At 46.7% G+C, this 13,439-nt stretch overlaps 1 protein-coding gene across 1 annotated transcript; it reads right to left on the reverse strand.

Annotated features, from left to right (window-relative positions):
- Positions 1-1,050: 1,050 nt before the first annotated feature.
- Zscan18 (zinc finger and SCAN domain containing 18) lies at positions 1,051-11,737 on the reverse strand. Its single transcript, XM_036189743.1, has 7 exons — positions 11,576-11,737; positions 7,078-8,732; positions 6,377-6,526; positions 5,090-5,196; positions 4,750-4,828; positions 3,868-3,966; positions 1,051-2,767 (listed from the first exon to the last, which is right to left on the reverse strand). The coding sequence occupies exons 2-7, from the start codon at positions 8,630-8,632 to the stop codon at positions 2,256-2,258; spliced, it is 2,502 nt and encodes an 833-aa protein (XP_036045636.1). The 5' UTR covers positions 8,633-8,732; positions 11,576-11,737; the 3' UTR covers positions 1,051-2,255.
- Between the last annotated feature and the right edge of the window lie 1,702 nt (positions 11,738-13,439).

Raw genomic sequence — 13,439 nt, forward strand, 5'->3', positions numbered from 1 at the left:
ATATACTGCTTCAGAAATCCATGGTCCATCCCAGTAACAAAAGGAGAGTGAGCTTGTGAATGCTGGGAACAACTGATAAACATGGAGGGAGAATCACTAAATTTCATGGTAAGGACTTGATTTAGGCAATTGTCAATGAATGATAAATAAAGGGCTAGAATTTTGATTAAGAGCAGGATACTTACCTTATCGCAAAGCATCTTCTCACATATTGCTTAAACACCCCAAACAGGTGAGCAAATCAGGTATCACAACAGGAGGCACATGGGCACATTGAGTAGAATGTTAGTCACAGCAGGTCTGGGTAAGGAGTGCACGTATATCTATTATACTCTTATTTTTGTGTCTTTCCTGGAAGTTCAACTTTAGAATAGGAAGACACAGAGCTCCCACTGGTTCACTTACACAAAAGAAACTGAAGAGATTGAGTACTAGGATGTAGCACAGGAAAAGCTCTCAATGATAACACAGGAAAAGCTCTCAATGATAACAGAAGAAAACAGGCTGATAGGTCTGTACTTGCAGTGGAGTTAGGAAAACACATTTACAGTTTTACCAGAAGAAAATTTAGTTCAGCTTAGCAGAGGGAAGCACCTAAATAGGCAGTGCGAGGATCCTTACAGGTGATGAGGCCAGCGGATCAGTTCTCTTTAGGGCAGCGGTTCTCAACCTTCCTAACACTGCGGCCCTTTCATACAGTTGGTGTTATAGTGACTCCCAACCATAAAATTATTTTGTTGCTACTTCGTAACTAATTTTGCTACTGTTATGAATTGTAAGTGTATGTATAGGATATCTGATATGTGACCCCCAAAGGGCTCATAACCCACAGACTGAGAACCACTGCTCTAAGGCTTTGTGAGAGAAAGTGATTTGAGTCTTCTCCCAAGTAAAGGGAACAGGCTTTTCTCCACATGTTCCAAGAATCTCATATAAAGGAAGCTATAGCAGGGATTGTATCTGGATCTCAGACTCTCTGCACAGAGGAGAATATCTGTCACTAACACTCAAGGAAGCAGCTCCACAATTACAAACCAACGAACTATAAAATAAATGAATAAATAAATACTTTATTATGGTAAGCCTCTGATTTGGGGTTTATACAAATTGCCTCCTCAAACACTGACAGAAAAAGACACCTTTCTGTATCTGCAGGGCAATTAAATTTATGGTAAGGCAACAGAAACAATGCTGTAATCTGAAATTAAAGCAAAACCACAAGATCACCTATGTAGGCCACATTTGGTTCTCTTAACGCAGATACAGATCATTTCTTCAACCTTTGTATTTTTAAACCTGTTTTGATCATACCCCTAATAAATACATTTAACATGATAGCCAGGTCTCAGATACACAGCTGAGAAGTTTCACAAAACAATATTTGCCTTTACTACATGATGCATTCTGACCTACTTTATTCTATTTCATTGCTTTGTAATGCCAGTGGCCATCCACTAACTGAATTTCACAATTCACTAATGGGCTGAAACCCAGAGTCCAAAATCAGCATTGTGTGTGTGTGTGTGTGTGTGTGTGTGTGTGTGTGTGTGTGTGTGTTTGTGTGGTCTTTGTAAGTGACTCCATATTTTAAGAGACATCTGGCTTGAACTCACAGTTTTTGTTCTTGAGGATTCAGAAGTAAACCTGGTATCACATATTTATAGAAAGGCCAAATAGATGGCAAGAATTATGTGTGAACCACAGGGAGTTCAAGGAGAAGCAACTGAGGCAAGGAGAGCTCAAGAAAGCTCCAACAGATGAAATACTTTAAGGCAACTCAACACTTTGTACAATGTCAAATGACCAGAGTGTGTGTGGTATTAAAAGACTGCAGAAATGGGAGTTTTCCCTCAGCTGACAGCTTACAGGATAGGACAGAGCCTAAGGTATATTTCCAAGATGAGGGCTTCTTGTGGCCATGCCCATTTCCAGTTGCTTTCAGCACATTAGCATCCAGAAAGTAAATACAGAAATGCCCATAGATACCACAGGAAGCCACTACCACACATGAGCCTTAAGATCACTCCTGCTTAAGATCACTGTCATGTCACAGGATACTCACAGCAGAGTTGCTCATCCTTACACCTCAGGTTGTATAGGGAAAACCCCCCACACTAGGAACTATCAATCCTCTCAAGCTTTGTTTGTGGCAGACAGGGGCTCTGGGCGTGGCTTTTCTTTTTTTGTATGTGACTCTTGCAGTGCTTGACCACAGCCAAGCTGAACAAGACGGGTTCCTAGCAGTCTTGGCTCACCTAGCATGTCTCAATGCTGTGGCTCTTGTGATGCTCCAGAAGGTTCGAGATCCATGCAAAGGCCTCCCCACATTCACTACATGTGTAGGGCTTCCCTTGGGATGCATCAAACTCATCAGCTGCAGGACATCCCACAGAAGTTCCTGGGTCCTGCCCAGAATCATGGCCATACACATGAAGAACCTTCCCTGCATCAGATGGCATTTTGTAGCTGCTGGAGCTGGAAGGACACGCAGGGTCCTCTTCATCCTCATCATCTGGATGAGGCCTCTTTGTCCCAGTGCCTTGATGTGGGGTATCCTTGTCCTGGATGACTGATTGCCTCTGGGAACTGGCAGGACTTGAATCCTCATCCTCAGCATCCAGAGCTTTCTGAGGTTGCTGTTCCTCCTCCTGGGCAGTATCTATTGAAGGGCTAACAGGAACATCCCTCAAAAGCCTCTCCATCACTGTCTTCCCCATGGAGACTTCCTCACACACATTTCCTTTGCTTTCCTGCTGCCCAGTGCTATCTGAAACAAAGTCAAAATGTGAGCAGTCCTATTTCCCAGGCTCTGAGACAGAAACTGAGTTACCTGAGCAGAAATCAAGACAATAAATAAAGGCCTAAAGGGCTGAGCATAGGTTAAATGGCATCAGGTAAGAACAATGACATGCATAGCCTAGCCCTCTGTACAACTCAGACATCACACAGCAGCTGAGTTTAGTATCACAAGCCTCACAAGACCCATTATCTGTTCTTCCCCTTCCCAATCTGCATGTCCTTCTTTAATAGTCTGAATGTCTGCTGAGCTCACTACTGAGCATTACTCCTAGGGTGTTTGGAGATCAAGGTGTCCGTGTGACTCTATTCTGTTCAGAAATTCAAATGGTGAGGAGCCTCCTTCCTGCTGTAATGAATTAAGATCTGAAGCAGCTTTTCTGACTGAGGTGACTTGGCAATGGAGGGTACAAAGAACTATGAGAGGGTTCAGGGGACATGTCTGTCACCAGGAAGTTCCAAGTGAGTCTTGGTAAGCCATCCAGTTACACCCATGGCCCTCAATGAACCACCATAGTCTCTGGCTTGGCCCTGGAGTCAACCATGGTCAATGGAACAGTGGCATCCACGTATAACATGCAGAGGTGTGATAATGTGCTTACCCTCTGAGATTCTCCCCATGAAACCCAGCAGCATCTGTGAGAAAGCCAAAGCCAGCCCTTTGGAGAGGTAACAAGAAAAACTGAGGTCCACAGCCTCGACTGGGCTCCATAGAGAGCCAGTGTCATGCGGACTGTGTGTGGGAGACCATTGGGACATTTGAGCCCTAGACAGGCCTCTGGATGGCAGTGGCTTTGTGTGTGACCCTCAGCATCACCAAAAAGGAGTAGAAGGGCTAGTTGAGCTCAGTCAGTTGACAGATCACAAATGTATAGTCTTTTGGGTGACATGTTTTCGAGTTCATTACGTAGCAAGAAATAATGAAATGGTATTTTGTCCTGATACAGTGGATAGTCAAAACTAGGGTCTGCTGAGGCTAATCAAATTGTGAGGAGCCCCATCAGCCTTAATAGAGGCTGTACCATTTATGCACCCACCAGGCCCTATCTATAACCACCTATTTGACCTCACCTGGGAGGCTGCCTCCTGGCAGTTCTTCCACCGCACAAGGTTCCTCTGGTTCCTCTGTCTCCAGTGTGGAGGATGGACCAGCCTGGAAATACTGACACCCTGAGGTTTAGAGAGAAAAAAAAGTAGAGGAAGCAGAAAGAAAGCTAAGAGGCTTCGTGTCCTATTGGGTCTCTGGGACCCAGACTGCAACTACCTTTTTCTCTGCATTGGGACAATTCCTGTCCATCCACCCACCACCCCCACCACCACCAAAGCTAACCTCTAGTCAGAGCCCCTGGAAAGCTGAGGTTTCTAACAAAAGTAGCAGAGGCAAAGAAGATCTTATGTGAGACTGGAGGCTGCCTATGAGCAGGTAGGAAATGGGGAATGTACAGAGAGCAAAGTTGAACGCATAGCATAAAATGGGCTCAGTAGCAGGGCACATGCCAAGCATTTGTGAGATCTTGGATCAATCCTCAGTACTAATAAAACTAAAATACAGAATTAGAACTAAAAAAAGGCCTCAAGAGTTTACATATGAGCCTCCCTATGAAGAACTTCAGTAAAAGATCATTCCACAGGCACAGCTCTGCACCGACAAGGTGGGAATGCTAGAGTATTAGAGCCAGGAGGCCTTTCTGGATCTAAACACTTCAGTTCTCATAGGCCAAGGCTGCAAACAAAGCCCCAGAGCCCAGACAGAACTCAAAAGTGTAGAACAGGACAGGGGAAAACTTGGCAAACAAATCCTAATTCAAAGACACTTAAAACATGTTCTGCTCCAAACAACTTAACAACTTGGTATCCCAACTACAGTTCCTGGGACAGGTCAGAATCTTCCATGCCAATAGTTCTGGAAGAAGATGCAGGGTGGAACGTGAGCCAGTGGGAGGTAGGTCTCACCCCACAGGAGAAGCTTGCTGTAACTGGTCAGGTTATCCTCTCTGGGGTCCAGGTGGTCCCATTCTGACTGTAGAGGCTCCTGTGGAAATGATAATGGCTTCTCAAACAGTAGCTCTGACCCACCCCAAGTTATGCTGAAGCAATACCCTTCTTTAGGTTCTACCCTTGAGTTTCCCAAGGGCAGCTTTCTTAGCCAAAGCATTACAGATGTTGGGTTCCTAATCCTTTGCTGTGACAGAGTACTAATATTGAGAGAAGAAGCAACAGGCAGAAGGGCAAGTCCATGTGAGTGGCCTGACGAGATCAGCCCCCCAGGGCCTGCAGCAGCTCCTTTACCCACCTTTGGCTCAGCTGTGCCAGGGTTGGCCTCTTCATTCTTTTCTCCCTCTGTATGCTCTTCATCCAGGTGCACAGATTCCAGAGTAGGCCAGGCTGGAAGAAGGGGAGCTGAGGAAACAAGTTTTCAGTGGCTGTGTATCTCCAGACTAAGCATATCCCACCACCTCCCACATAGGCCCCAAGACAAATGTAGAAAGGCTTCCCCCTGTACATGTCACAGGTCCCAAAGCTCAGTGAACACTGCACTTGTCTGCAATTGACAGAGCAGGGTGGACACAAAAATAAAAAATAGAGACAGCCAGGTGGTGGTGACAGCCACAGACACCTTTAATCCCAGCACTTAGGAGACAGAAGCAGGAAGATCTCTTGAGTTTGAGGCCAGCCTGGTCTACAAGTGAGTGCCAGAGCAACCAAGGCTACACAGGGAAATCCTGTCTTGAAGGAGAAAAAAAAAACAAAAAAAAAACAACAGACATTGAAGCTTATCAGTGACCCTAGAAATGCCAATTCAGATCACAAAGGAAGGACTTTTTTTGTGCCAACTAGTTTGGTAGAAATGTTAAACAACACACAGGGCAAGTGGGCACCCTCCTATGTTAGCTTTAAATGTATCACAAAGGTTTTGGATGATCACATGAATGTTAAAGTGTACGTACGTGCCCTCCATCCAGTGGTTGTTAGAAAATCATGCCACACATGCTAGAGTGCCCACAGTAAGGCCATGCAACTGTAGCTCATTTTTAAAAAAGCAAAACAGAAAGGCTGAGTATATGGAATGCTGAGCAGCTGAGGAGCCAAAAGTTTGACCGCAGCTGCCCTATTTAAATTAACAAATGAGAGGGCACAAGTACACCACGGTCCTACAGACCTTCTGTACATGTGTGATACGGAGAAAGACATGAAAGGATATCCTCCAAGATGGGATACGGAGAAAAACAATTTTTTGGCAGTACTGAGGTTTTAACTCAGAGCCTCATGCTGCTAATGGGCATCCTCCTGTGCTGTCATTGAATTATATCTACAATGAAATTATTTCTTGGTTGATAACCATGTAAGGCTGACAAAATTTGCAAAACAAATTGAGCAAAAAATAAAAAATAACACATCTACCATATGCAATGATCTATAGAAACAAGTCCCAACTACAGTAGACATCCACACCTTGCTACTTGACCTCCCCCTGGCTTTCATGCTGCCTCTACCACATCCTCCCTTTCCCAACCACAGACCCCCCCCTTCCATCGCCTCAATGAAGGCCAGCCGAGGCTAGAGGACTGCTGCTACTTACAAGTATCACGGTGTACAAGGATGTCCCTAGGTCTTAGGTTTCTGCTGGGACTCAACAACCCACGTGGTAGCAGCAAGGGCTCAGGACACCTCTCATAGTCTCCCTCGCTGAATGAAGATGATGACCCACCCGGGGAACACAACATCATTCCTGTGTACAATCGAGGCAATAGTGACTCCAATAGGCTGAGACACGTGCTAACAACCATACAGCAAATCCACAATGGGCCAGGTATGGACCCAAGGTATGACCCAAACCCTAGGCTCCCAGACACCATCACCACACATCTCAGGCCCCACCCTTAGACATGGAGGAAACCTCCAGCTACCAATGCACCCAGAAATATTTACCTAGTTTTTAAGAGCCTGGTACCTGCCTTTGATTGCCCTCCATTTCTCCTCCTTCCTAACATCTGGAAAGCAAATGTGAGGGCAGGAACCCAAGGCAGCTGTCCTAGTCCATGAGGCAAGCCTGATGGAGATGCCACTGGGCAGAGAGGTGGGGGCTTAGATCCCTGGTGACTGAGGAGCTCCCTTACCAGCTCAGGGATGGTTGTGTCTGTGCCCCTTAACACATGGGGTGACTACACTCTCAGGAAAGCCACGGCTGGGGTCTGAACTCTATGTTGCAGATTCCAATCCTTCCAGGACCTCCTGCCCGTCTCCTCTAAGGCATGCTTTCTTCTGGGGTGGCAGCCTCACCTGGCTCCTCCAGGATGTCAGAGAGACCCTCCACCAGGGAGGCAGCCTTCTTGCAGTTCTCAGGATACTGGGCTACCACCCAGGGACGAACCCTGTCTGGCAAGATGCCCAGGAACTGCTCCAGAACCAGCAGTTCCAGGATCTGCTCTTTGGAGCAAGCCTCAGGCCGCAGCCACTGGCGGCACAGCTCATGAAGTCTGGCCAGAGTCTGGTGAGGCCCAGCTGCCTCCTGGTAGACAAACTCCCGAAAGCGCAAGCGGGAAAACTCAAGGTCAGCAGCAGATCTCTCAGTGATGGTTTCTGTTTCCTTCTGTTGGCTGGATTCTTCCTGTTGGATGGGTTGATCCTTTTGGCTAGGCTCTTCCTGTTGGCTGGGTTCTTCCTGCTGACTAGGTTCTTCCGGTTGACTAGGTTCTTCCTGCTGACTAGGTTCTTCCTGTTGACTGAGTTCCTCCTGTTGGCTGGATTCCTCCTGCTGGTTGGGTTCCTCCTGTTTGCTGGGCCCTACCTGCTGGATGGGCTTCTCTTGATGAATGAATTCTTCACTTTTGATGGACTTATCCTGCTGGATTAGTTCCTGCTGAATGGGTTCCTCCTGGTGGATGAGTTCCTGCTGAATGGGTTCCTCCTGGTGGATGAGTTCCTGTTGGACGGAAGCATCCTGTTGGATGGGCTCCTCCTGCTGGATGAGTTCTTCCTTTTGGATGGACTTATCCTGCTGGATCAGTTCCTGCTGAAAGGGCTCCTCCTGCTGGATAAGTTCCTGTTGGATGGAAGCATCCTGGTGGATGGGCTCCTCCTGGTGGATGAATTCTTCCTGTTGGATGGACTTATCCTGCTGAATGGATTCTTCCTGCTGGTTCAGTTCTTCCTGTTGGGTAGGCTTATCCTGCTGAATTGGCTCTTGCTGGATGAGTTCTTCCTGTTGGATGAGTTCCTCCTGCTGAATGAGTTCTTCCTGTTGGATGAGTTCCTCCTGCTGGATGAGTTTTTCCTGTTGAGTGGGCTTATCCTGCTGAACTGGCTCCTGGTGGATGAGTTCTTTCTGTTGGATGGGTTTGTTCTGCTGAGTAGACTCTTCCTGCTGCATGGGCTCCTCCTGCTGCATGGGTTCATCTTGCTGCATGGGTTCTTCCCACTGGTGAGGCTCATCCTGCTGCATAGGTTCTTCCTGCTGCATGGGTATATCCTTGTGGCCAGGTTCTTCTTCCTGACTAGGCTCATCCCACTGACTGGGTTCTTGCTGCTCACTGGGTTCTTCCCTCTGGTTGGGAGGATTATCCTGCTGACTGGATTCCTCTCCCTGGTTGGGCTTATCCCTCTGACTAGGTTCCAGCAGCTGGATGGGTTCTTCTTCCTGGATGGGTTCATCCTGCCTCCTGGGTTCCTCCTGCTGGCTTGGTTCTTGTTGCTTAATGAGAACTTCCCCCTCATTGGGTTCTTCCTGCTGGCTGGGATCTTCCTGTTGGGATCTATCCTCTGACTGCAAAGTAGGTGGTTCTGGGTGGGGTGGGGAGCTTCTGGGGGAGGCCAGTGCCCTCTCCAAAGGCAGCATCTTCTCAGGCCTCCACAGAAATGCAACTGTGTCTAGCCAAGAACTCAGCAGAGATAGCAAGGATAACGTGGTACCCAGGAGAGGTCAGCAATACCAGGACCTGAGGAAAAGCAGAGGACATCAACAAAACAAATGCCCACATAGAGAGACCTAAGCCATGGCACACTCAGGCAAAGGAAAATGAAGGCGGGTGTCTGAGCACAACCATGTATCCACAATACCCAGGTCTCATGTAGAATTATTTCTAAGCAATCTGCTACTGTCAGTGGAACTCCAGCTTTTTACTTATACAGATAAAAATTAAAGTAAGAATAGGGAAGGGCAACTTTATATAAGATGGTAATAACAGGATTTGTTTTAATCATGGATAATATGAATATGAAAATTTTCAGGACAATTTCAATTATAAACCTAGATGAATACACCATACAATATCAGTAAATTCATTCTTACTAGTGATAAATACAATGTCAGTTTAACATCTAAGAATGTATTATTAAGACTTTAGTTCTCCAAAACAAAAAGGTCTAGGTGCAGCATTGTTCTTCCCATGAAAACAATTAAAACTCAGGGCTAGGGAGATGGCTCAGTAGTTAAGAGCACTTGCTGCTCTTGCAGAGGTCCCAGATTGGATTCCCAGCACCTACATGGTGGCTCACAACAATCTGTAATCACAGTTCTGGAGCATCTGATGCCTTCTTCTTACCTATGAGGACACCAGGCATACATGTGCCACATACATGAAGGCAAAACACTGCCACACATAAAATAAACTTAAAAAAAAAAAAAAAAAAAAAACCAAACCCAGTACTAGCAATGTCCTTAGCAAAACCACACAAAGAAAGCATTTTTTCTTTTACAAACAATGTTGAGGGATTCAAAATAAAATCTGTCCATGATCATAGCTAACACCATCAACAACATGACCCCTATCTCCCTACCTAATCCAGCTTACACTACAAGCACCATTCTCACTTCTTACAGGGCTGGATTCTGAAGTGGATCCTCAAAGTCCATATGCCCTGCATGTCCTCTCACACACACTTGATCACACTACTTCATACTACTTAATATCTGCATACTGTCTGTCTCCCACACGGAATCTGAGCTAGGAGAGCAGGCTTATTAATAGACTGGCCACTATGGGCCCAGCAGTTTTGCCTTGTGTATTTGTTCACTATGCCTTTTACAAAATGCATTTCCTTGTTGAAGGGCATGTTATATATGCCTAATGGCCAATAAGATTCTCATACCCATCTACCTGGGGTCAAGTTTAGGACCTATTTGAAGGATAAATGGAGAAAAAGAACACCCCAGCTACAGCGACCACCTCGACCCTACCACCTACAATGGGGCAGCACCCATTCCTTTATCTACACTGAGGATCCTAAGACCACAACACCTACCCAATACAGCTTGGCGTTTTCTTATGACTTCTTTATCTCTGAGAGTGGGTAAACTGCCTGCTTTCCTTACAGGTGTCAGGTAAGAGCTCTGTCTGGCTCCATCTTGTCATCATCCGTCCCTATCTGCATTTTCTTATCACTTCATCCGGCCATTTTTTTTTTTTTAAACCTGTGTTTCAACCACTTAATATTCTAATGAGTCTTCTTGTCAAGTTCAACTACTTTAAAAATAAATTTCTGGTTTCCAAAACCTGCTAAACTTTGGGTTTCCTCCCTACCTCAAATTTAAAAACATTCTCTCAGCCGGGTGGTGATGGCACACGCCTTTAATCCCAGCACTCGGGAGGCAGAGGCAGGCGGATCTCTGTGAGTTCAAGGCCAGCCTGGTCAACACAGGGAGTTCCAGGACAGCCAACCAGGATGGTTACAAAGAGAAACCCTGTCTCAAAAAAAAATAGCAAGAGGCAAGGAAAGGGACAAAACACTAACAAGTAGACTCTGGACACAGGGTAGGAAGGACTTCTATGACCTTAGAATTGGTCTATGTAAAAGCCAACCCTCAGCACCCCTTCCTGCCCCTTCATAGGTAACACTCGGAAAACTAATCTTTTCTATTCACCCTCAAACCCTCTAGGTCAGGACAGCACCTAAGAAACACTCCTCTGTCGTAAATTTAGCTCCTGGGCAGAGGTCCAGAAGTTTCCTCTGCCCCCTTAACAGAGAGGGTCCCTGCACTCTAAAGCCTCTAGTTACCCCTTAGTCTAGTGGATTCTCACCCAGAACCGCCCCCTCAACTTTCCCGTACTCCTTCCGCCCGATGTACCTACAGATACCTTCAATCCTGCCTCTCCAACATACTCATCTTTCCTCTTTCCCCTCTGTAGACTTCCCATCCCTGCCAGAACCTGCACGTAGTGGCCTCCACCCACACTCTCCTCTCTTCCTCTGCTGCAGTCTCCCACCTTGAAGGGTCCCGTGGACTCTACCCTAATCTACATCTAAGCAGCTGTGGCACTGCGCCCTCTGTCCACCGCACATGTAAAAACCAAGGCCCCTAACCCTAGCCCAGCCCACGTATCCCCCAACACAACACGAGCCAACTGCATTTCCGAGCCACAATCCCACACGTGGCACTCCCACGCACACATTAGGGCCACACCCCCGATTCTGCCACACTCGAGGCCCGCCCCACACCCTGCACCTCGCGTCACTACGTTCGCCTACAGCGTTCCAGAGCCACACCCCCAACCCAAAAGCCTTAAAGCTTACTTCACCTTTCCACACGTGGGAACCATCAGCCCTACCCTCTCCGTCCCAAATTCAAGCACCACTGCCCGAGGCCACATCCCCAGGCAAGTGCCTTGGTGCTTCAATGCCCTGAAGGGCACAGCACCCGGGGCCACACTCTCAAGGTGGTACCCAAGGTCTCTGCTCCTGGCCCAGCCCACACAAGGCAGGACCATCCCTCCGTCGGACCCTCTACACAGGCCGAACGCCTACCGCCCCACGTGGAAGAGCGCCGGGCAGCCTGACCCACCTGCTGCGCAGCGAGGCCCCGAGGGCTCCCGCAGTCTCGAACACGGAGAGGTGATGGCGGCCCACCGCAGTACGCACGCGCGGCCCGCAGCGCCGGAAACCGCGACCCCAGCACACCGCGGGGCGGTTCGCCAGACCTGGGCGGGGCGAAGCTGCTCTGACCGCGTCGCCAGTCTATCAGAGGGAAGGCTGGCTCCGCTTCGCCCCCATGTGCGCCTGCGTCACTTCCGATGCCATGACAACGGAGTAAACAAACGGAAACCTGAAGAAGAAAAAAAAAGTCTAGGACCACCAGAACCTGAGAGGCGGAGACTAAGACCGGAAAATATCAGCTTATACAAAAACACGCAGGCATCTTGAAACCCAAAGACAGTGGAGACGGAGTCTAGAAATCCGGAGGTGAGACACAGAGAAACTGAGATGAGGAGACCTACAGACACAAAAATGGGGACCCAGCACAAATTGGGGTCCTGAGCAGTCAAGAGACAAGTACGCACACTCTGTATGGGCAAACAGTTAAATACCCACTGTAGGAGAAACACTCTGAGGCAGGGATTCAGGGATGGAGCAAAGGCACTGAGATCAGAGACACTGGCTAGGTGAAAACAGTTCAAGTTCCAGAGAGCAAACTGATTTCAAACACCTTGCCAAATCCTTGCTATCGCTACACTGAGCAACAAAAGAAGTTGGGGCTAGACTCCCGCAGAGATGGGAAGGAAGCTGCTTTCCCCAGCAGAGCTTCTGAATGTCATTTTGGTTGTCTGGAATGGTTTTTGAAATGTGTAGCCAAACAACTTAGCACTGAATAGATGTCATTTCTTTTTCCATTCTGAGAATTTTGTTATATCACAATCAGAATGGTTCATTCCTCCATTTTAACAATCACACCCTCCACCATCCATGATCCCTGATGTGCGATTCCTCAGTGCAGATTTGTCCCTACAGATTTCATATAAATGTAAACCTATCGTGCATGGCCTTTTGACATACTCTTTCGCTGTACATAATTCCTTTGAGCTCCATTAATATGTGTAAATAGTTTGTTCCTCGTTGTTTAGAATTCAATAATATACAAGTTTAAACATTCACCAGTTGGGCTTTAGGCTTGCCTCCAACCTTTTGATAATTTTAAAAATGCTATGAAAATTCATGTTCAGGTTTTTGTGTGAACATTACTCACTTTTGAAAGTAGATGCCCATGATGCAGTTGCTCTGTCATAAAGTAAGCATATGCTTAATGTTTTTGTTTTGTTTTGTTTTCAGAGCTGAGGACCAAACCCAGGGCCTTGCATTTGCTAGGCAAGCGCTCTACCACTGAGCTAAATCCCCAACCCGATCAATGTTAAAAACTAAACAAGCCAATGAGAAACTGCCATACCCTCTTCTAGAGCTGTGCCATTTTACACCCCACCACCAGCGTATGTATGAACCCATTTTTCCGCAGTCTGGCCACTGTTGGTTGTCAGTCTTTTAGCTGTTCTGAGTATGACAATAGTGTGGTTTAGTTTCTTTCCATTTCCCTAATGGCCAATATGGTTGAGCATATTTTCAAGGTTATTTGCCATCCACATATCCTCTTAAGTATCTGTTCATGTGTCTCACCAATTTTCTAGTTTTTAAATGAATGTTGAGTTTCAAGAGATCTTTATATATGTTTACCTATAAACTGTCTTATAGGAGTTTGCAAACCCTTTCTCCCAGTATATTACTTTTTATGTCCTTACCACGCCCTTACCAAAGGACTTTAAATTAGATATGTAATTCGTGGATATATCCTTTTATGGACCATGTTCTCAGTGTCAAGTTTAACAACTTTATGCTGAGTCCTAAGCCTTGAATGTTTGCTCCTATATTTTTCCTGAATG

Source organism: Onychomys torridus, chromosome 1 (assembly GCF_903995425.1).
Source record: "Onychomys torridus chromosome 1, mOncTor1.1, whole genome shotgun sequence".
In the NCBI taxonomy this organism is placed as follows: domain Eukaryota; kingdom Metazoa; phylum Chordata; class Mammalia; order Rodentia; family Cricetidae; genus Onychomys; species Onychomys torridus.